The sequence below is a fragment of the Microcebus murinus genome, chromosome 12 (assembly GCF_040939455.1).
Source record: "Microcebus murinus isolate Inina chromosome 12, M.murinus_Inina_mat1.0, whole genome shotgun sequence".
NCBI classification, from domain to species: domain Eukaryota; kingdom Metazoa; phylum Chordata; class Mammalia; order Primates; family Cheirogaleidae; genus Microcebus; species Microcebus murinus.
Genome location: NC_134115.1, coordinates 81,637,479 through 81,660,400, shown reverse-complemented (window position 1 = coordinate 81,660,400; position 22,922 = coordinate 81,637,479). Strand labels below are relative to the sequence as shown.

The 22,922-nt window shown below is 39.5% G+C and overlaps 1 protein-coding gene across 3 annotated transcripts in view; it reads left to right on the top strand.

Moving 5' to 3' along the window:
• Positions 1-22,922, top strand: part of TTLL11 (tubulin tyrosine ligase like 11) — a 221,818-nt gene that overhangs the window by 45,242 nt on the left and 153,654 nt on the right. For all 3 annotated transcript variants that reach the window (XM_012771772.3, XM_076009015.1, XM_076009014.1), the window contains one exon: positions 831-964. In XM_012771772.3, the coding sequence (XP_012627226.2) occupies positions 831-964 (134 nt within the window). The remainder of the gene's footprint in view (positions 1-830; positions 965-22,922) is intronic.

The following is a 22,922-nucleotide window of genomic DNA, read 5'->3' as shown; positions in this document are numbered from 1 at the left end:
AGCCTCTTGCCAGAGTTATTGGCAATGTTGCAAGAAAAAAAAATCCACCATTCTTTTAAAATGTTGTATAAAAGTGAGACATTTCAGTCCCCTCTGGGCAAATTAATGAGATATGATCAATGCCAGTGTTGGTCCTTAAGACTGAGGAACTCCTACAGATTCATTTTTTTCTCTTTAAACGATAAATTATGTTTGGGTAGCCTCCCCACTTCCTGTCCTTGATTCAAGGAGACAGAATTTATGCTGAAAGGTGTGAATTTTTCTATTTTATGCCTTTAATACTCATGACAGATTAAAACAAAGCAACTTAATTAAGCTTCTCATAATGTAACCAGAGTCCACTAGACGATACTCTCTAGGGCACATGATGGAAGGGAGCCCCACGGTATGTACGGTGGCCCCAAATTAAAAGAGGGTATTAAGTTTTAAGTGCAAGATATAAACGCTTCTGTATTCACTCCCTAAGGGGATGACAAAGACTAGAATAATAAACTAGGTGAACATTCATTCTTTCAAACTGATACTTCATTTTTTTTTCTTCCTCAACAATAATACATGCTATGAAGTGTCCTAATGCTTCATTTTTGCAATCAGAAAACATCCATCTATTACCCGAAGTTTTTCATAAATTTGGTAGGTTTTTCCAAACCAGGAGTCACTGCTGTGGGGAGCAACTCACACCTTCTTCTTCTTCTTTTTTTTTTTTTTGTCTCTATCCTGTCGGAAAAAGTGAATATGTCGGGTGGGTGGTTTTTAAAGTCCCAAATAATGGCTGTTTTATAGCTGGTGGCCCACTGTTGTTGAAGCCTCACAGCGTCTCTTCTCCCCAGGTATGACGGAGATGGTGCGTAAAATCACCCTGAGCAGAGCAGTGAGAATCATGCAGAATCTCTTTCCTGAGGAGTACAACTTCTACCCTCGCTCGTGGATTCTGCCCGACGAGTTCCAGCTCTTTGTTGCTCAGGTAGATGGCAGCCCGTCCCCCTGGCCCTCCAGCGATACCACGGTTGCGACTGTGTCCCAGGTCCTGTGTGCTGGGGGTGGGCGCAGGGGGTCCCCAGCAAGCTGAGGCCGACTAAGGGAGCGCCTCAAGCGTACACAGTAGGCGTCAGCAGCGATCAAGGCAGCTGGCAGAGTTGAATGGGTGGGGTGACAGGCAGGTAGAGTGAAGAAGTGGGTCTTGGCACGAGCAGACAGGCCTGAGGCTGATACAAGAGCGGGATCGTGGAGTCGGGGTGCTGGGGAGCCCGAGCTGGAGCCGGAGCCGGAGCAGGTGGCTGAGCCCACAAGTGGGGCTGGGCCACTGGGGGAATCCTAGAGGTGGGGTCTCCCCAGCTTCCTGTGGCCTGACACGTGGGCAGCTGGGCTCTGTTTAAAGGCCAGGGAGCAGGCAGGACTGGCCAACTGAGGGGGGGGGAGCCTTTTAAGTGTCCTGCTTTCAATTTGTTCCAGAGTCAATTCTCAAATGACCCATTCCATCTCAAAGCACTGTGTTTGAGCATGAAATACACTGGAGCCTTCACCACGGATTGTGAAATAGAGCCAGTAGGGAAGCAGAACTGAGTTGCCATTGTAGTTAGCCTTTAGGACCATCTCGAACCTTTGCCAACAAGTCCCAGCGTCCATACCATACCTCTGAGGGTAGCCCTACCACAAAGGCCTGTGTAATCGTGATAAGGTTAACACCGTTTATTGGTCCTGCTATGTTGCAGGCATTTTGCTAGAAGCTCGACATCGTTTCTCTTAATCCTCACAGCAATCTTGCGAAGATGGTTTTGTTATTACCCCCATTTTATGGATGAGGAACTGAGGCTTTGGGAAATTGACTTGCTTGAGAAGTAGGGTTTAAACCTAGAGCTGATTCCAGGGCCTGTGCTCTTTATAGTCTCTGTTATTGCCTCTGTATTGTTGTGGTTTTAATATTGAATTATAAAACTTGTAATAAAATTATGATTTACTAAACACAAAAACAGCTTGAAGTGGTAATTTCTAAAAGGAAGCTCTGCACAAGATGGTGGTCACCTGGGTTCGTATACATTTCTCAAAATTCATCGAACTATTAACTTAAAGTGCGTGCATTTTATGTTTGCAAATTATGCATCAATGAAGTTAATTTTAAAAAATAACTGTCAGCTGTTCCCCCCAATTTCCCACTTCTGTGGCCCTGCGCATGCGGTCGTTGCCGTGTGGAACACCTTTCCTTCCCGCGCTGCAGCTGGGCATCTAACTACAGTCGTGCGTCCCTAATGGCCCGCACGTGCTGAGAAAAGTGTCGTTAGGTGATTTCGCCACGGTGCAAACATCGTAGAGTGAACTTACACAAACCTAGATGGGCACAGCCTAAAAACACACCTGGGCTACATGGTGCAGCCTGTCGCCGCTGGCTACGAACCTGCACAGCCTGTCACTGTACCGAGTACTGGTAAGTATTTGCACATCTGGACATAGCAAAGGTAAAACTACGGTATAAAAGATAATAAATAGTATAGTATGCCTGTGTAGGACACTTACCATGAGTGGAGCTTGCAGGACTGGGAGTGAGTGTGAAGGCCTAGGCCGTTACTGTAGACTACTGTAGACTTTATAAACACTGCACTCTTAGGCTACACTAAATTTATTTTAAAAGATTTCTTTCTTCACTAATAAATTAACCTTAGCTTACTATAATTTTTTACTTTGTTAGCTCTTTGACTTTTTTAAACTTTTTGACTTTTGTAATAACACTTAGCTTAAAACACAAACACATTGTACAGCTGTGTGTTCTTTCTTTAGGTCAGGAATCCTCAGACTTTTTAAACAGGGGGCCAGTTCACTGTCCCTCAGACCGTTGGAGGGCCGGACTATAGTTTAAAAAAAAAACTATGAACAAATTCCTATGCACACTGCACATATCTTATTTTGAAGTAAAAAAACAAACGGGCAACAACACCCGCATGTGGCCTGTGGGCCGTAGTTTGAGGACGCCTGCTTTAGAGCCTTATTTTCTTTCTTTATATTTTTATTCTATAAGACTTTTACTATGTTTAAATTTTTTTTTTTACTTTTTAAACTTTTTGTTAAAAACTAAGACACAAACACACACGTTAGCCCACACAGGATTGGGATCATCAATGTCACTGTCTTCCACCTCCACATCTCGTCCCCCTGCAAGGTCTTCAAGGGCAGTAACACCCATGAGGCTGTCACCTCCTATGATAACAATGCTCGCTTCTGGATACTTCCTGCAGGACCTGCCCAAGGCTGTTTCACAGTTAATCTGTTTTTTTTTTAATAAGTAGAAGGAGTATACTCTAAAATAACAATGAAAAGTATAGTGTAGTAAATATATAAACAAGTAACATAGTCAATTAATATCAAGTATTATATACTGTACATATTGTATATAGGTTTGTTCACACCAGCATCACTACAAACATGTGCGTAACGTGCTGAGTTACAAACCTGAGATCACAAATTTTTAAACCTTAAAGCAATGCATTTCCTTCTAGGCACTGCTCTGGCTGCATCTCAGAAATTTTTGTATATTCCATTTTCATTATCATTGAGTTCAAAATGTTCTCTGATTTCCCTTGGGATTTTCTCCTATGCCCATGGGTTATTTAGAAATCTGTTAATTTTTAAATAATTTTTGAGTTTTCCAAGTATCTTTTGTTATTGATTTCTAATTTAATTTTATTGACACCAGAAGAGTGTTATCTCAATCCCTTTAAATTTACTGAGAATTTTCTTATGGCTCGTGCATCATCTATCTTGTTGACTATTTCAAGGGCACTTGAAAATAACATGTATTGTGGAGTTCTTTGTGTTACATCCTTTAAATGGCAATTAGGTCAAGTCGGTACTTGGTCGTGTTCATGTCTTCCTTCCTAGCTTACTCTACCTACTGTTCTATCAAGTATTACTGAGTTAATGTTGAAGTTTCCAACTTTAATTGTGGATTGTCTGCTTCTCCTTTTAGTTCTGTCAGTTTTTTCTTCATGCATTTTGAAGCTTTGTTAATAGCTTGATGATTTGACTCCTTTATAAGGTAACTTTCCTTGTCCTGAAGTCTGTTTCATCTGATACTAATATAGCATCTCCAGCTTTCTTTGGCTTAGTATTTACATGGTATATCTTTACCATTCTTTTTTTTTTTTTTTTCTTTTAACTTCAGTCACTCCAGTTTATTATAGACACACAGATTAGAGATGAAGCTCTTGGCCAAAACTTTCCAAATCCCTGACCTATAAAATCATGAGGTCATACTGGAATTCTGTAGTTATATCAAACCAATAAGTTTTGGGTTAGCTTGTTATACAGCAATCAATAATTAAAACACAAGTTTACCATTCTTTTACTTTTAAGCTATCTGCATTTTTAAAAAGTGCTTCTTTTTGACAGCATGTAATTGGGTTATGATATTTTATCCAGTTTGACAATCTCTGCCTTTTATCAGTGTGTTTAGTCCATTTAATCTTAATGTGTAATATCATGTGTTGAATTCAAGCCTACCATCTGCTGGTTCTTATTTATTAATATTTATCTTGTTTGGATTAATTTAATATTTTTAGTGTTTTATTTTATCTCCTCTTTAGGCTTATTAGCTGTATCTGCTTTTAAAATGCTTTTAGTTTTTGTCCCAGCCCTAGAATCTAGAGTTTACAGTCCATCTTTAACTTATCTCCTTTGCCTTTCAATATTACATACTTCAAGCAAAATGTTAGCACCTTACAAAGGTCTACTTCTATTCCCACACCCATCCTTTGAAGCTACTGTCATCTATTTCACTTCTAACTATGCTATAAACCCCACAATACATTGTTATTTTTGCTTTGAAAGGTCAATTATCTTATAAAGAAAGATAAAAAATAAGCATATTTGCTCTTATAAAAAATGAGCATATTTGTCTTTTATACTCAACCATGTGTTTACCATTTCCAACATTCTTTATTCCTTTGTGTAGCTCTGGGATTCCATTTTCCTTTGGCCTCAAGAATTTCCTTTAACACATTCCTTATGGTGCAGGTCTGCTGGTGACAAATTCCCTCGGCTTTTTTTTTTTTTTTTTTTTTTTTTTTTTTTTTTTTGAGACAGAGTCTCGCTTTGTTGCCCAGGCTAGAGTGAGTGCCGTGGCGTCAGCCTAGCTCACAGCAACCTCAAACTCCTGGGCTCGAGTGATCCTTCTGCCTCAGCCTCCCGGGTAGCTGGGACTACAGGCATGCGCCACCATGCCCGGCTAATTTTTTTATATATATATCAGTTGGCCAATTAATTTCTTTCTATTTGTAGTAGAGACGGGGTCTCGCTCTTGCTCAGGCTGGTTTTGAACTCCTGACCTTGAGCAATCCGCCCGCCTCGGCCTCCCAAGAGCTAGGATTACAGGCGTGAGCCACAGCGCCCGGCCTCCCTCGGCTTTTGTTTGTCCGAAAATGTCTTTATTTTGCCTTCTGTTTTTAAACTGCTTTGAAATTATTTTAGACTTATAAGAAAGTTGCAAAAATAGTACAGAGACAGTACCCCCAGATCCCTCATCTAGCTTCCCCTACTGTCAACATCTTATACAATTCCTGAAACCGAGAAATTAACATTGAGTTAATATTATTAACGAATCTACACACCTTATTTGAATTTTGCCTATTTTCCTATGAATGTCCTTTTTCTGGTATAGGATTCACTTCATGATCCCTTATTGCACTGAGCTGTCATTTTTCCTTAGTCTTCTCTGAGCAGCAATAGTTCCTCAGTCTGTCGTTGTCTTTTATGACCTTGACTCTTTTCAAGAGTACTGGCTGGGTTTTTTTTTTTTTTTTTTTTTTTTTTAAGAATGACTTTAAACTTGGATTTGTCTGATTTTTTTTCTCATGATTAGATTCAGATGACACATTTTGGGCAAGAATGCCACAAAAGTGATGTTGTGACCTTCTCGGTGCAGCACATCAGGAGGTACGTGGTGCCATGATGTCACGAGGTCACGAGGTCACGATGTCTTGTTTCTGGTGATGTTAACTTTGATCGCTTAAAGTAACGTCTGCTAGATTTCTCTATTATAAAGTTACTACTTTTTCCCTTTGTAATCATTAAGTGTCTGGTGAGGAGATATTTCGAGACTCGGCAGATAGCCTATTTTTCTCACACTTTTTAAGAGACAGCTTTATTGAGATGTAGTATACAATAAGCTGCAGATATTTAAAAGCTGAAGTTTGATACATTTTGATATATGTAAAAACCCATGAAACCATTGGCAGGATCAAGGTAATGAACATATTCATCACCCGGAAATGTTTCCTCTTGTCCCTTGGGAATCCTACCCTTTTCCCCTCGCTCCTCTCCCCTCCCGCCCCCCATCACCAGGTGATCATGGATCTGCTTTCTATCAAGATTACTTTGCACGTTCTAGAATTTTATATAAATGGAATCATACAGAAGACATGCCTTTTTGGGGGGGCAGGGTCTGGCTTCTTTCTCTCAACATAATTATTTTGAGATTCATCCATATGGTCATATGTATCAGCAATTCATTTCTTTTTATTGTTAAGGAGTGTCCCATTGAATGTTTAGACTGGAGTTTGTTTTTTTTTTTTTCTTTCTTTTTTTTTTTAATTTCGGCGTATTATGGGGGTACAGATTTTAAGGTTTTAATAAATGCCCTTTCTCCCCCTCCCCCCACAAGTCTGAGTTTCCAGCATGACCATCCCTCAGATGGTGTACATGTCACTCATTATGTATGTATATACCCGCCCCCCTCTCCCCTCCCCCCTCCCCAATACCCTATTACTGTAGTACCTATGTGTCTACTTAGGTGCTACTCAGTTAATACCAGTTTGCTGGTGAGTATATGTGGTGCTTGTTTTTCCATTCTTGGGATACTTCACTTAGTGGATGTTGGAGTTGATTCCAGTTTTTGGCTATGACAAATAAAGATGCTATCAACATCTGTGTATAAGTCTTTGTGTTTCATTTCTCTTGGGTAAATGCTTAGGAGTAGAATGGCTGGATCCATATGGTAGGTATATATTTAATTTTAAAGAAACTATTTATTGTTTTTCAAAAGGGGTTGTGCCATTTTATATTCCCATCAGCAATGTATGAACATTCCACTTCCTCCACATCTTTACCAAAACTTGGTAATGGTCAGTCTTTTTAATTTTAACCATTCTAATAGGTATGTAGTGGCCTCTCACTGGTTTTTGCATTTTCCTAATGACTAATGATGTGGAACATTCTGTTCATGCACTTATTTGCCATCCAGATACAATCTTTGATATAATCTATTCACATATTTTGCTTATTTTTAAAAAAATTGGGTCATTAATTTTTATTATTGAGTTTTGAGAGTACTTTATATGTTTTAAATACAGGTGTTTATTAAATATACCAATGGCAAATATTTTCTCCAAGTCTGTGCCTTGTCTTTTCATTCTCTTAATATCTTTTGAAGAACAAATTTTTAATTTTGATAAAGTCCAATTTATCAATTTTTTATTTTATGGATCATGCTTTTGGTGTCATATATAGGAATCTTTATCTAACTCAAGCTCACAAAGATGTGCTTCTATGTTTTTGCCTAAAAGTTTTATAGTTTTAGGTATTAAATTTAGGTCTATGATTCATCTTTAGTTAATTTTTGTGTATGATATGAGATATAGATTGAAGTTCACTTTTTTTGCATGTGGATATCTGCTTGTTTCAGAAACTTTGATTAGAACACTAACCTTCTTCTCCAAATTGCCTTTGCACCTATGCTGAAAATAGTTGTCCAAATATGTGTGGGTGTATTTCTGAATTCTTTGTTCTGTTTCGTTCATCTGTTTGTCAAAACTACACTGTCTTGATTACTGTAGCTTTATAGTAAGCCTTAAAATCAGGTAGTATTAATATAAGTTCTCCAACTTTGTTCCTTTTCAAACTTGTTTTGGCTATTATAGTTCTTTGATTTGTCATATGAGATTTAGAATCAGCTTGTAAATTTCTACAAAAAAAAAAAGCCTGCTTTTGGATAGGATTTTGAATAGGATTGTGTTGAATCTATATATCACTTTGACTAGAATCAACATCTTAACAACATTAGTCTTCTGACCCATGAGCATGATATAGCTTTACTTTTAGGTCTTCTTTAATTTCTTTCAGCAGTATTTTTTAGTGTTTAATGTAAAGGCCTTTCATATCTTATGTCAGATTTTCCCTATTTCAAGTCTTTGATACATTGACAATGTTTTATTTTTAAACGTCAATTTCTAGTCATGAGTTCAATTTCATTGTATGTAAAAATAACATTGATTTTATATATTGATCTTATATCCTGCAACCTTGTTAAACTCAATAGCTCCAGTATGTTATTTTGTAGTTCTACTGGATTTTCTGTTAGTATCATATGTTCTGGGAATACAGTGGTTTTATCTGCTTTCCAGTTAGACCTTTATTTCTTTTTCTTGCCTTATTGCCTTGGCTAGAACTTCCAAACAATGTTGAATAGAAGTGGTGCAAGCAGATATGTGCTTGATCTTAGTGGTCCTGGACTTGCTCCTGATCTTAGGGGAAACACATTTAGTCTTTCATCATTAAGTATGACATTAGTTATAGGTTTCTTAAAGATGCTATTTATTAGATTGATGAAGTTTCCTTTTATTTCTTATTTTGATGAATTTTGTTTTGTTTTGTTTTTAATTAGGAATGGGTATTGGATTTTGTTGCATATTTTTCCTAAGTCTATTGAGATGATCATATGGATTTTCTTTTTTAGTTTCTTAACAGAGTGAATTATATTGACTGATTTTTAAACATTAAACAAACCTTGCATTCCCAAGATAAAACTTCACCTGGTCATGATATTAACATATTATCACTTTTATATATTGTTAGATTTGAATTGCTAAAATTTTCTTTAGAATGTTTGCATCTATACTCATGAAGGATATTGGTTTGTAGTTTTCTCTTTTTTGCAATGTTTTTGATTTTATTGTCAAAATAATGCTGGCCACATAGAATGAATTATACAGTATTCTCTAGTTTTACATTTTCTAGAAGAGTTTGTATAGAACTGATATTATTTCTTCTTTGAATGTTTGGTAAAATTCACCAATGAAGTATTTTCTTTATGGGAAGATTTTAATTACAAATTCAATTTCTTTAGCAGATATAGACTATTCATATTATTTAATTCTTCTTGAATGAGCTTTAGTAGTTTGTGTCTTTCCAGAAAGTTGTCCAGTTTTCTAAGTTGTCACTTTTATTGGCATAAAATTATTAATTATATCCTATTAATATCTGTAGAATCTTTCTGATGATATATCTCCCATTCCTAACATTTGTGGATTTTTTTTTTTTTTTTTTTTTGAGACAGGGTCTTGCTCTGTTGTGCAGACTAGAGTGCAATGGCATCATCATAGGCCACTGCAACCTCCAACTCCCAGGTTCAAGTGATCCTCCTGGCTCAGCTTCCTGAGTAGCTAGGACTACAGTTGTGTGCCACCATACCTGGTTGTTTTTTTTTTTTTTTTTTTTTTAGACAGAATCTCACTGTGTTGCCTGAGCTAGAGTGCTGTGGTGTCACTGTAACCTCCAACTTCTGGGCTGAAGTAATCCTCCTGCCTCAGCCTCCTGAGTAGTTGTGACTACAGGAGTTTGTCACTATGCCTGGCTAAATTTTTCTATTTTTAGTAGTCTCGCTCTTGCTCAGGCTGTTATTTTCATTTTATTTTTTTGTAGAGATAGGGTCTTGCTATGTTGCCCAGACTGGTCTTGAACTCCTGGACTCAAGTGATCCTCCTGTTTTAGTCTCCCAAAGTGCTAGGATTACAAGTGTGAGCCACTGTACCTAGTTCCTAACATTTGTAATCTGTGTTCTTTCTTTTATTTTTTTCCCCCTATTAGTCTGGGTAGAAGCTTGTCAATTTTATGAATTCCATTTGTTGGCTTAATAGCTATAATTCTTTGTTTTGTTTTCTTTGGGTTTTTTAGTAGTTCTTTTGGGAATTATAGTATACATCTTGAACTCATCACAATCTACCTTTTAAGTTATACCATTTTACTTAAAGTATGAGAACATTATAGTACCCTCGAGTACTTCAATTTTCCCACACCTGGCTTTTATGCTATCATTTTCATACATTTTACTTTTATGTGTGTTTTATTCCCCATGCTACATTGTTATTATTTTAATTAAACAATCAATTATATTTTAAAAAGATTTAAATAACAAGAAGAAAATATCTTACATATTTATTCCTGTAGTTACCATTTTCACTGTTCTTTATCCCTTTGTGTAGATCCCCGTTTCGTGTCTGGTATCATTTTTTTTTTTTTTTTTACCTAAAGAAATTTCTTTAGCATTTCATATAGTGAGAGCTTTTTGGTGATGAATTCCTTCAGCTTTTCTTTTTTTTAAGTTTTATTTTTATTTATTTATTTTTTGAGAGAGAGTCTCACTCTGTTGCTTGGGCTAGAGTGCCGTGGCATCAGCCTAGCTCACAGCAACCTCAAACTCCTGGGCTCAAGCGATCCTTCTGCCTCAGCCTCCCGAGTAGCTAGGACTATAGGCATGCGCCACCATGCCTGGCTAATTTTTTCTATATATTTCTAGTTGGCCAATTAATTTCTTTCTATTTATAGTAGAGATGGGGGTCTCGCCCTTGCTCAGGTTGGCTTCTAACTCCTGACCTTGAGCTAACTGCCCGCCTCAGCTTCCCAGAGTGCTAGGATTACAGGCGTGAGCTACCGCGCCTGCCCTCCTTCAACTTTTATATTTCTTAAAATTTATTTTACATTTGGTTTGGATATTTTCTTTAGGTATAGAATTCTAGGTTGACATTTCCATTTTCTTTCAGCACTTTTTGTGTATTGATTGCTCTTCTGTCTTTTTGCTTGTGTTATTTCTCACAACGTATCTGTTTTCATCATTATCTTTAATCTTTTGTATATAACCTGTTCTTTTTCTCTGGCTGCTTTTAATATTTTCTGTTTATCATTGGCTTTCAACAATTTGATTATGATGTGTCTTGGTGTAATTTTTTCATGTTTCTCATGTTTGGGGTTTATTGAATCTTTGGATCTGTGGGTTTATTACTTTCACAAAATTTGGAAAATATTTGCCCATTATTTCTTCAGATATGTTTTTCTGTCCCTCCTTCCCTCCTCTAATTTGATTCTATTACACACATGTTAGGCCATTTGAAGTTGTTCCACAGTTAACTGATGCTCTTTTTGTCTTCTAAACACTCTTTAATTTTAGAGAGTTTCTATTGTTTTGTCTTCATGCTCACTCATTTTTTTCTTTATTGTGCAATATGCTGTTAATCCCATTCAGTCTCTTTTTCATATCACACATCGCAGTTTTTTATTTCTAAAAGTTAGATTTGGGTCTTTCTAAAAATATCTTCCATAATTTGACTTAACTCTTTGAACATATGGAATGTGTTATAATCACTGTCCTAATGTCGTTGTCTGATGATTCTAACTTTGTCCGTTCTGAGTTGGTTTTGATTTTTTTTCTCTTCATTATGGCTCATATTTTCATGTTTCTTTTCACAGCTGGTAACTTTTAGCTGGGTACCAGATATGGTGAATCTTACCTTATTTGAATATTGGGTATTTCTGTATTCCTGTACATATTCTGGAACTTTGTTATGGGATCTAGTTAAGTTACTTGGAAATAGATTTCAGGTCTTATTTTCAAGATATATTAGGCATGGCTGGGGAAGTGCTCCGTCTAAGGCTAACTAATCCTCACTATGGAGGCAGGAATCTTCTTTGTGCTCTGCCCAGTGCTCCATGAATCATAATGTTTTCTAGTCTAGTGAGAACAGACATTATTCCTGGCTCTGTGTGGGCACCAGGCATTGCTACTTCTAATCCTTTCGAGTGGTTCTTTCCTTGGCCTCAGATAATTTCTCACGTGCATGCACTGATCTGTATTTAGCTAAATATTCAAGGGAGACCCTCTGTGGCTCTCCAGAGTTCTCTTCTGTGTAGCAATCTCCTTTCCAGTACTCTGTCCTGAGAACTCTAGCTATCTTAGTCTCCCCTGAATCACAGTTCCATTTTCTCAATTCAGGGGGTCCATTGGGTTCCACCTAAGTCCCTCAGGCCCACTGCACTGCAGCTTGGAATTCTTTTCAAGGCAGTAAAGTGGGGCAATCCCAGGGCTCACATTTGATTGCAGCCTCTCAGGAACCACTGTCCCTTGTTGTCTCCTATGCAGTGCTTCAAAACTGCTGTTTAATGTATTTTGTCTATTCTCTTGTTGTTCAGACATGGGGGTGGGGGGTGCAGAGAGAGTAAATCCAGTTTCTGTTATTACAGCATGGCTGAGAGTGGAAGTCCTCTGAATGAATGGATACATAACAATAATAATAGCAACATTTATTGAGTGTTTTTATCTGGTTTACTGTCTTAGTTTGTGCTGTTATAAAAGAATACCATAGGCTGGATGACTTAAACAACAAACATTTATTTTTCACAGTTCTGGAGGCTAGAAACCCAAAATCAGGGTGCCAGCATGGTTGGGTTCAGGAGAGAGCTCTCCCTGGTTTGCAATTTGGTTGTCTTCTCATTGTGTACTTGCACAGTAGAAAGAGGGCTGGCTCTCTTCCTCTGCTCATGACACTGGTCCCGTCATGGGAGCTCCACCCTCATGGCCTAATTACCCTTCAAAGACCTCACCTCCTAATAGTATCCCTTTGGGGCTAGGGTTTCCATGTATAAATTCATGGATAGAGTGGGGGGAGGACATAAACAGACAGTCCATAACAATGACCTGATTTAGAATTCTTCAGCAACCCTAATAGAATCTTCTATTATTCAAGGAGATGAACTGGAGGCACAGAGAGAGGTTAAGTAATTTGGTCAAAGTAACACAGTTTGGAAGACTGGCTTCAGAGCCAATCAGGTGGGAGGATATTTGAATAGATGTGTGTAAAAGGTACAGAAATACTCCAGAGAAAGGAATAAAACAGCTTTGCTGGCAGGGCGAGCAGGGCAGAGGGCAGATGGAATAGAGGGAGAGAGAAGGCTGCCTGGTACAGGTGACACTTGACCTGATTTTGCAGTCATGAGTTTACGTGGCAGAAGAGCATTCCGGCTAAAACCGATAGCTTGTGCAAATGCACCAAGTTATGAAATAGTATGGCATGTTGCAATGAGGAGAAGTTTGGTGTCACTGGAGTTTAAAAGAAGAGGATTTGCCAGTAGATAAAGTGTAAGAAGTAGAGGCTAGATCACGGAGGGTCTCAAATGCCAGGTGAAAGAGCTTAACAAAAGGGAAGCTGTGCAGGGGTTTTAAGTAGACGGCGGGGAGGTGTGTGGTCAGGTTTCAGTATTAGGAAGGTGGTCGCTGGCAGAGGGTAAGAGTAGACCGGGCAGGGTGGAGGAGACCTGTTAGAAAGGATGTTCTGTTTGTGTAGACAGAAGGAAAGCTGAAGCTTGTATGAAGACGTTGGGACCTTATGCAGAAAACGGCCCGAGGTGAGGAATATTTGGAATGCGGTGTCAACAGGACTTAGAGACAGATGGCACTGCGGAGGAGGAGGAAGGCACAGTGACGCTTTCAAAGCCTGGTGGAGGACCGTTCGCCAAGACGGGAAGCCCAAGCGGAGGAGCAGGTTTAGTGGAGAAGGAAAGTGTTAACCAAACAGAGAAACACGAGGTTTATACTTTGGAAATCGCTTCATTTCTCACGAAGGGTTCTCAGCTTGCAGTGGCCGTTCTGGCAAGCGGGGACACACTGCTCCAGCCACGAGCCAGGAGCACGTGTTTCAGGGGAGAGAGAAAAGGGAACAGGCTTTTATACTGAGCCGGGTGGCTAAATATACATATTTAACAAGCTATAGGAGGAGTCATGAATATTCATGAAGAGAAAACGCACACGTGTAATTGTGCTTTACGCCTCCCATCCTATCATGGGTGGGAACTCAGTTTTAAGGTTTTTTTGTTTTTTTTTCTGGGGTCCCCTTGGCCGAGAGGGGTCTGTTCAGTTAGTGGGGGGGGGTTGGGATTTTATTTTTAGTTCACAGAAAGTTAAGTCCTCAGAGATGAGCCAGTGCTGGTTGCTTAGCCTTTGACTGATTTTAGCCATTCAGGCAAACTCTTTTCTCATCAGTGAAATGGGGAGGTTGAGTTAGGTGATCGCTCCATTCTCTTCTTGTTTTAATATTCTAAGCCCTGAAACTTCAAAGCCCATTTGATTGATGCTGAGAGTCCTTAGCCCTGGATAGTTCTCTAATATGAAGGAGGATTTCCTTGCCCATATAATGGAATTAACTTAAGGTCTGCTGATGTAGGGCCTGGCATGTGCAGAGTAAGACTATAAAACCCCACAGGAGTCTGCTGGCGCCCCCTGGCACTGTCACCTGTTCCTTACAGGCTCTCCACCGAATAGCCTCTCTTCTCAGCCTTGTTTCTTCATCTCCTAAGTGGGCCGTGATCCTAACCTCACAGTGAGTGTGGATGTCTAGGGAATCTTTGATGTTGAAATGTTTTATTAGCTGCAAACTTGATTTTTAAAAAAACCATGTGATGTTATTATTAATATTTTAATAGCCCTTTTGTTTTAATACAATGCATCGACATTAAGAATTCAAATAACACAGGGATGTGTAAAGTAGAAAGTGAAAAAGAAGTCCCCACTCCTCAGAAATTACGTTAACATTTTAGTGTTTATCCTTCCACCCTTTTCCTATTTATAAACAAATACACACTGTAACTCACATAGCTTTTTTCCCTTAAAAATGGGATTATATTATACATTTCTCCTTTGGCCTTCATTTCTCCCCACTAAACATGTTTTAGACATCTTTCTGTGTCAGTGCTGCATAGTATTCCATTGTGTGAATGCACCATAACTTTTAAAAACATCACCCTGTTGCTGAATATTTAGGTAGTCCTCATATTTTTTGGTTCAACAAATAATACTGAATGGAACACCCTCACATGGGTGTCTTTCTACACCTGTTCCAGCATTTCCTTCAGATAGATGTCTCAGTGCAGAACTTAATGTACTAACGGATGTATGTATTTACATTTTTCACAGGTGCAGCCAAATATGAGGCTTTATCATTTAGGGCATGGCTCCCCTAATTAGGAGGGTAGACAATGTCTGGACGGTGCCTTGGAAGTGAGCTCTCAGAGGTGTGTTTGTGTTCTTTGCTTCATGACTCCTGGTAGCAATAGGAGGAGATGTGAGTTGCTGTAAACCCCGACATTTTGCAGGTTATTTCTCACGTTAATCAGGATTAAGTTTATTTCATTAAAGAAAGAGGGAGATCCTTTAGCCAAGAATGTACCTTTAGTTCCAGCTACTCAGGAGGCTGGGGCAGGAGGATCACTGGAGCCCAGGAGGTGGAGGTTGCAGTGCGCTATGATGACACCACTATGCTCTACCCTGGACGACAGAGTGGTGAGGTTGAAGCAGGCAGCCTTGGGAATGGAGGACACAACAAGTGAAGCCAGTTGCTCTAAGCAAAAGGAAAGGCAGGCAGAGGTAAGAGGTCATGATTCTACTAAGTACCTAAAAACATGGACTGTGGAAGGATCCCAGAGAAAGAGGTCAGGAATGGGGAGGGGGGAGGCTGCAGTGAGCTATGATGACGCCACTGCACTCTAGCCTGAGTGACAGAGCGAGACCCTGTCTCAAAAATAGAAAAAGAAAAAAAAAAAAGAAAAGAAAAGAAAGGAAACCCACATTCCCCTGCTATCCATTTGCAAAATTGGTACCCAAATCCGATCAGCAGGTGGCACCAGGCGGAAGCTAGCAGGATTCTCAGCGGAAATTTCTGTGGAGAGTAGAGGAGAATTCAGGCTTCCTTTCCAATTTTAGCAGATGGCCAATAAAAAAATTCCTTGGAATTTATTTTGCATATGGTCTTCCATCTGGGTATTTGAGAAAAGTACAGTTTTGTTATCAAAACAGTATTTATTATGGTGAAAGAGTTTGTATTTCTCAGCAGAAGAATTTTTCAGTAAGTAAAGCCAAAAACCTGTTCAATAATCTTTTGCAGTTTCTTGGAGGGAGCCAGCAAGCTTGGGGGCTTCCATTTTCCCCTCAGTTCCCCTCCTGAGTTAGCTTTTATTGATTCAGCTCCTCAAGGCTGAATGAAGTGCATGGTTTGCAAAAACTCTGGGAGAACAATGCTCTCTACTGGGTTTGGGAACTACGAAAATGTGGAGTTTTAAATGGGTCAGAGTCAAGGCAGAAAGGAAACCTGCAATGTGAGATGCATGTTCTCTGTCCTGACTCCACACTTACCAAATAAGCTTCCAGCAAGGTGAATATTTGCATCATTTTTCTTCATACAGACAATATGCTGATTTGGCTGACTTTGGATAACCCAATGGCTTAGCAAAAAAGATGCAGTTTAAACCCCCAACTTTGCCTTTTAAAGCCCCTGCCACCTCTGCAGCCTCCCCCCTCCCCATTCCTGACCTCTTCCTCTGGGATCCTTCCATAGCCGCTGTTTTTAGGTACTTAGTGGCTCCACGACCTCTCTTACCCCTGCCTGCCTTTCCTTTTGCTTGGAGCCACTGGCTTCGCCCTTTGTGTCCTCCACCTCCAAGGCTGCCTGCTGTCACCCGACCACTTTGGCTCATTTTCCAGACCCCTGCTGAGCTTTTCCTTTCTCCATAAAGCCTACTCTGTCCCCACCTCTGTGGCAGGTCCCCAACAGCACCTGTTGTTTTTCTCTCTTCATGGTACTTGTGCTTACTACGCTGCTAGTGACCGTGTGTTTAGTCACCTTTCTCTCCTCCTGTAAGTGCCTCAGGGGCCGTGCCCAGGTGGGTCTTATTCGCCATCGTACCCCCCCCCCAGTGCCTATCACAGCGCCTGGCACACAGTAGGCACTCAAGTATATTTGCCAAATTGAGTTGAAAATTAATGCACAGATGCTGTGGTTTAAAATTTTTGTCGCCTATGAGTTTTGTCATCAAGCGTTGGCTTCTCTGAGGCTGAGGGCATCAGCAGGACCCGCCAGTCGGTCCCCGAGAGGGTGGCCAGACTCGGCCATGAGAAACTTACCAAAGTGATGCATCCAGCGAGAGTTCCAGGTGGTCGCAGGCCACCCTTTCCCTGGCGATGCCCCCGCCTCTGCCCACACACGTCGATCTACCCGTCTGCAGCAAGCTGGGGACCCGCCATGGAGAACAGAAAGCCTCTGCTTACGAAGCATGACATCCCTGGAGGCCCACGTGGTGGCTCCAGGTTCTGGCGATCACTAGCAAAAGACCGAAGACGGAAGCGAGGGGCCTCCAGCTGTCAGAAGAAGGCAGATGATTCAGCGCCACTGGCAGGGGCTCTGTAGGAGCCATGGTTTCACCTCCTTGTCTGTGTCAAGTTTTATTTCCTTTGTTGCCAAAAATAGAGCCTCACCTCCTGCTTAGATATATCGCGCTGTTCCTGTGCCCCTGGCTTCACAGTTGAGTTTGTTTGCTGGGAAAATGATATCATCCGAAACTCAAGATGCTCCTCCTCTCTGGAAAACGCACTTAGGTCCTATTCATCAGGAAGTCCTTTCCAGCAGCCCAAGTGACAACTGACATCTGTGTCGTGCTTCGCAGCTAACCAAGTGCTTTTCATATACACGACCTCTTTCATCCTCACTCAACTTGAGAAGGTATCATTATCTCCACTTCACAGATGAGGAAGTAGAGGTTCAGAATTGCGGGTACTTGCTCCTGCTTGTACGCGGTTATACAGCTGCTGGTGTACGCAGGTATTCTCGCTTGGTTTGGTGCAGTCGTTTCCGGAAATGTAGTAAGTGCCAAGTGCTAGGGACACAAAACGAGTTAGAAATCTCCTTGCCCTCAAGGTGTCTGGTATAGAAGGGTGATCATTCATTCATTCATTCAGTTGGACATTTATAGGCTCTTGATCCTGTTGTTTTTCCACTACATCTTGTTATTATGCATCACCTTATAGATGAGGAAGTTGAAATTCAGAGGAATAATTAACTTACCCAGAGTTCCATGGCTTAGAGGTTCATGTAGCCAGGACTAGGACCCACAACTTTCTGACTGTGTTCCCATTTCCTTTAGTATCAACAAATATTTACAGAGTGCAGTCAGACAAAAGCTTGCGAGGGAGGGCATGGCTTAGCAGAGGAGCGAGCTGGCCCAGGGGAGACAGATGGCACAAGCTGGGATGGAAGTAAGCACAGGCACTACGGGAGCCAGAGTAACATGGAATGGGAAAGATAGGGAGATGGAGAAATCAGAAAAGCTCCTATGCGATCATGTGATGTGAAATGAAACACGAGCAGTCCAGAGACCTGGGTTCAAGTCCCAACTCCACTTCTTCACTGACTTTAGGGCCCTGGCCGAGTCCCCCGACCTTCCTCCACCCCGCAAGGCTTCAGTGCCTCTTCTGCAAAAAGAGAAGATTGTAGATTGTCACTAAGATCCCTTCCTTCTAATTTTTTGTGATTCTGTGGGTTTGGCTTTCCTGGACTTCCACAAAACTCTCCACTGGAGTTAAAATTCTGCACAAATCTGTGCTGCCAGGGTTTCAGTCGGAGCACAGAGGGCCTTATGTAATCAATGATCTTCTTGCTCGTGCTGGGGCTGGTGTAGCCGGGGCTTAGCATAGCAGCCGATAACCTGCAACACGGACGCTTCTGGAAGTGCACGGTGGGGCCGGCTGTGGCAACCAGCAATGGCAGTCCCCTTTCCCCTGCCCCACCCGCTCCCACACCAGTGACCAAAGCTGTGTCCGCACATTTCTTGCCTGGCTTTCCTGTGATGCGATTGGCCGAGACTATCCGATACTGGCTCAGCCAAGGCATCCTTCCTGTTGGTTCCATCTGGAAGCCACTCAGAAAAATTCCTATCTACCAAGGTTCTCAGCACTCCTTGACTGTTGCCCACGCCACCATTTCTTCTTCGGGGGAGACCCTTTCTGCTGTTCTCCACCGGACAAACTCTTACTGAATCTCCTTGTGCCAGAGCTGATGTCGCCAAAGCTATGAAGACCTTTTGTGATACCTCCTCCCCCTTCTACCGACTACTTCCTTGCCGCCTTGACCCCTGGGCAGTTGACCACTCTGTCCTCTGGCCTCAGTCCTATACTCCTTCTCAATTATAGGACCCTAGAACATTGTACTTGCAGTGTTCCAGGTGACAGACAGTGAGGCAAGGGTTTGGGGTCGTCATAGACCGAGGCTGAAATCCTCTCTTCATTACTTTCTAAGTGTGCACCTTGGGTAAGTTGCTTAATTACTCTGAGCCTCTGTTTCCCCATCTGAGCATCAGAAGCTTGCTGTGAGGATCACACCACATCCCGAATGACCCATACTTACCTGCTCCCCCCAGGGGAGCTGGAACCTGGCCAGATTCATTTCTGTCTCCCTTGTGCCCAACACAAGTGAATATCGAAAAAGGTTTTGCAGTTTTAAATGAAGATTTAAGCTGGAGCGAAGAATGCTTAGACAAAGCATTCTGGGTGTTTCTGGCTTTTTGGAGACGTGGAAATGGGACTTATTTTAATTTTTAATAGAAATCTAATCTTGAGACTAATTAACTCATTATTTGATGACAGATCATTTAGGAGAGGAAACGAGCTAAGACTTTTCTTTGACTGAACTGCATCCCAGTTTGGTTTAACTTGGTTTAGATGGTTTCCACCCCCTAGAGACAGCCCTCACCATAACACTTCTAGTGGTAGGAGCTTATTGTTTAATTTTCCAAACTTTAATTTGCCCCCAAATGCATTTATTGTTTTAAATCACAGCTATTGTAATCTTGCTGCTTTGCAGTACTGATTTATTTTGCGGAATGGTGAGATGAATGTGATCATTAGAAGGCCCCTGCTTTAATGTGTGTGTGTGTGTGTGTGTGTGTGTGTTTTTCCTTTCCCTAATGGCAAGTTTTTAAAAAGGAAAAAGTGAAAGAGGTAAACATTTTTCTGGGAGAGACTATTTTAAAGGTCAGGAAAACCTGGCTTCCTCAAAGCGACTAAAAGGTCATCTTTCACCCTTCAATTTTTGTCCTTTCATTTCATGTTGTGAAAGTTCTCAGTGACGTCTCCTGAGTCACTTGACTGGAGATGTCTAATTTTCTACAAGAAAATAGTAGAGCCAATCTTGACTTCAGTGCCTGTTTCAAAAGGAAATTATGAAAATTGCCCTGCTCTCCCCTCCTTCCTCGTCTCTAAAGAAATAAAGAAATCTCTCCTTTTCTGTTTCTTGTTCAACTTCCTTTCTGTGTAATTGCTTCTTGGGGGGGGGGGTTCTAATGAAAGGCAAAGCAAAGCAGAGATTTGAATTTAGAAAGGTGGTGCGATCCAATTTTCTGGCCTTGTTAGTAGAAGGATTCTCTTGTCCTTTCTTCTCACCCCAACATGCACCTACTTCTCCCACCATCCCATTCATTTTGTGGAAGGGTTAGAAGAGTAAGATAAAAGGATATGTTTGGTTAGAATAGATCTACAACAGTGCTTTGCTATGCTTTTGGACCTGATGACCTCTTCCATTTTCTTCCAGCTTTTTATTTTGACATAATTTCAGACTTACTGATAAATTATAGGATACTATATAAATGATTTCTACACTCAACCCCAAATGTTAACATTTTACCACATTTGCCCTTTCTCCTTTTGTAAGTTGTGTATATATATATTTCCTATATATACCCCTAAACAATTCGTGTGTATTTCCTACATTTAAGAGTATTTTCTTTCATAACCACAGTGTAATTATCAAATCATGAAATTAACATTGGTTCAGTACTATTTATTATCTAATCTAATCATATTCAGAACTTATTCAGATTTTTTATTATAATTTTTTATTGTACATTTACTTAGATTCTAAAAAACTCATACTGATTACTTATGGGGCAAACATCATGTGTTCTAGCACATGAATATATTATATACTTTTTTTTCTAATTTAATTCTCACATTAAACCTATGAGATAATACTCTTATTACCTCTATTTTATAAATAAAGAAAATAAGAGAGTTCAAATGATATGCCCAAACTTAGGTGTTCCACTCTGGGTACTTAGCAGGTACTAAGAGTCACTAAGTGGCAGATCTTGTTTTGAATCATGATCTATTAGACACTACAAGCCAGGTTTTTAACTATCACGTAAACTGACATTTCTGTAAGCCAAAGGTTAGACAATAGAACTCTGATTTTGAGGAAATTTTGGAAGATTTCAGGTCTAGAGAGAATTATCTTGGAAACAGGCAAGTAAATGTAAACATGTATGATATAGAATACTCAAATGCACATTGAAAACCATCTCTCAGTTGGATGCATTTAGCTATATTGATTTATTAATACAGCTAACAATGCTATATGTGAAGGCTTGTTCTCATAGCAGCATAATTAATGGCGTAAATGTCCATCTATGTGCAGAGGTTGGCAAACTTCAAAGGCCTGATAATAACTATTTTCAACTTTGTGGGTCATAGAGTTTCTGTCATAGTTACTCAACTCTGCTGTGTAGTATGAAAGACAATACACAAACCAATGAGTGTGGATGTGTTCCAAGGAAATTTTATTTACAAAACAAGCAGAGGGGGATTTGGACCGTGGTCCAGAGCTTGCCAACCCCTATGTTAGAGGGCTAAAATAATCTCGTTTTATTGATGAGTCTCTAGAGGGTGCAAGAATTGCAAACAAACAAACAAAGTAGATGTATTTTAATTTTAAAATATACCTGAATCTCATTTTTATAAAGAGAAGGAGTCCACTTGGGTTTCATTTTCACAGTCAGTCGTATTAAATGAATGATTAGGAGGAAAGAGACTTATGTAAAATGGTAAAAGTAATTCATAAGGAAGAGTGTCCTCAGTGTCAGACTGACTAAAGACTGGAAGGCACTTCAGAAGCAATATTACTACACAAAATAATGTTTAGAAGAATCAGAGTAAAAGTATCAATCAATCTATACATATTTAATGACCACCCAATATGCAAGGCTTATTGGAGAACTACAAAGATTTTTAAAAAGTGAAAGAAAAGAAATATTGGAGAATTAAATTTATTTAGTTTATGGGAAATTATTTGATTATTTATTAAAATTATTTATTTCTGTAGAGTAGCCAACTCCAGAGATAGCAAAGAAGAAAATAGACCAATCTTCAGGGATTTTGATTTTTCAGCTATCTGAAATCATGGAATAGATTCATCTAACCTCTTAAAATTAGTTACAGCTTTATCACTCGATAGTTTTATGAAGTAGACACCAAAATCACTATATATATGTGTGCGTATACACAGTCATATATACATGTATATGTGTACATTACTTATTCTCTTTTCTCTATATAGTATATACAGTGTGTATATACATCTGTGCATGTCTGTACTGTGTATATAATGTATATTCATATGTAGTGTTTATATAGTAAATATAGTGTTATGTATACAGATATAGTGTATGCCCAGTATGCGTAGTATATACACATATATGTATTATATATCTACATATATACTATACAGAGAATAAAAAACAATAAGTAATGTACAGATAACATTTATCATTTATCTCATTAAATTTCTACATCAAAAGATAATATAACAAAAGTAATACCAAAACACTTTAATGAAGATAAGTGAATAGATTTTTAAAACTTTATTATTTTTTAGTTGTTATTTGTATTATTTGTTATTGATTTATTGTTTTAAAATAAAATTTTAATTGATAAATGAAAATTATATTTATTTGTACAACATGTTGTTTTGAAATATGTACACATTGTGGAATGGCTAAGTCAAGCTAATTAGCATATGGATTATCTCACATACTTATTTTTTTGAGAACACTTAAAATCTGCTCTGTTAGCAATTTTCAAGAATACAATGCACTGTTACTAACTATAGTCAGTCACCATGGTGTACAATTACTTAACTGAAATTTTGCATGCTTTGACCAATATCTCACGAAGCCTACCATGTCCCCAGCCCCAGTAACTATCATTCTCCCATCAGAAAGTTGAACCGTGTGTTCAG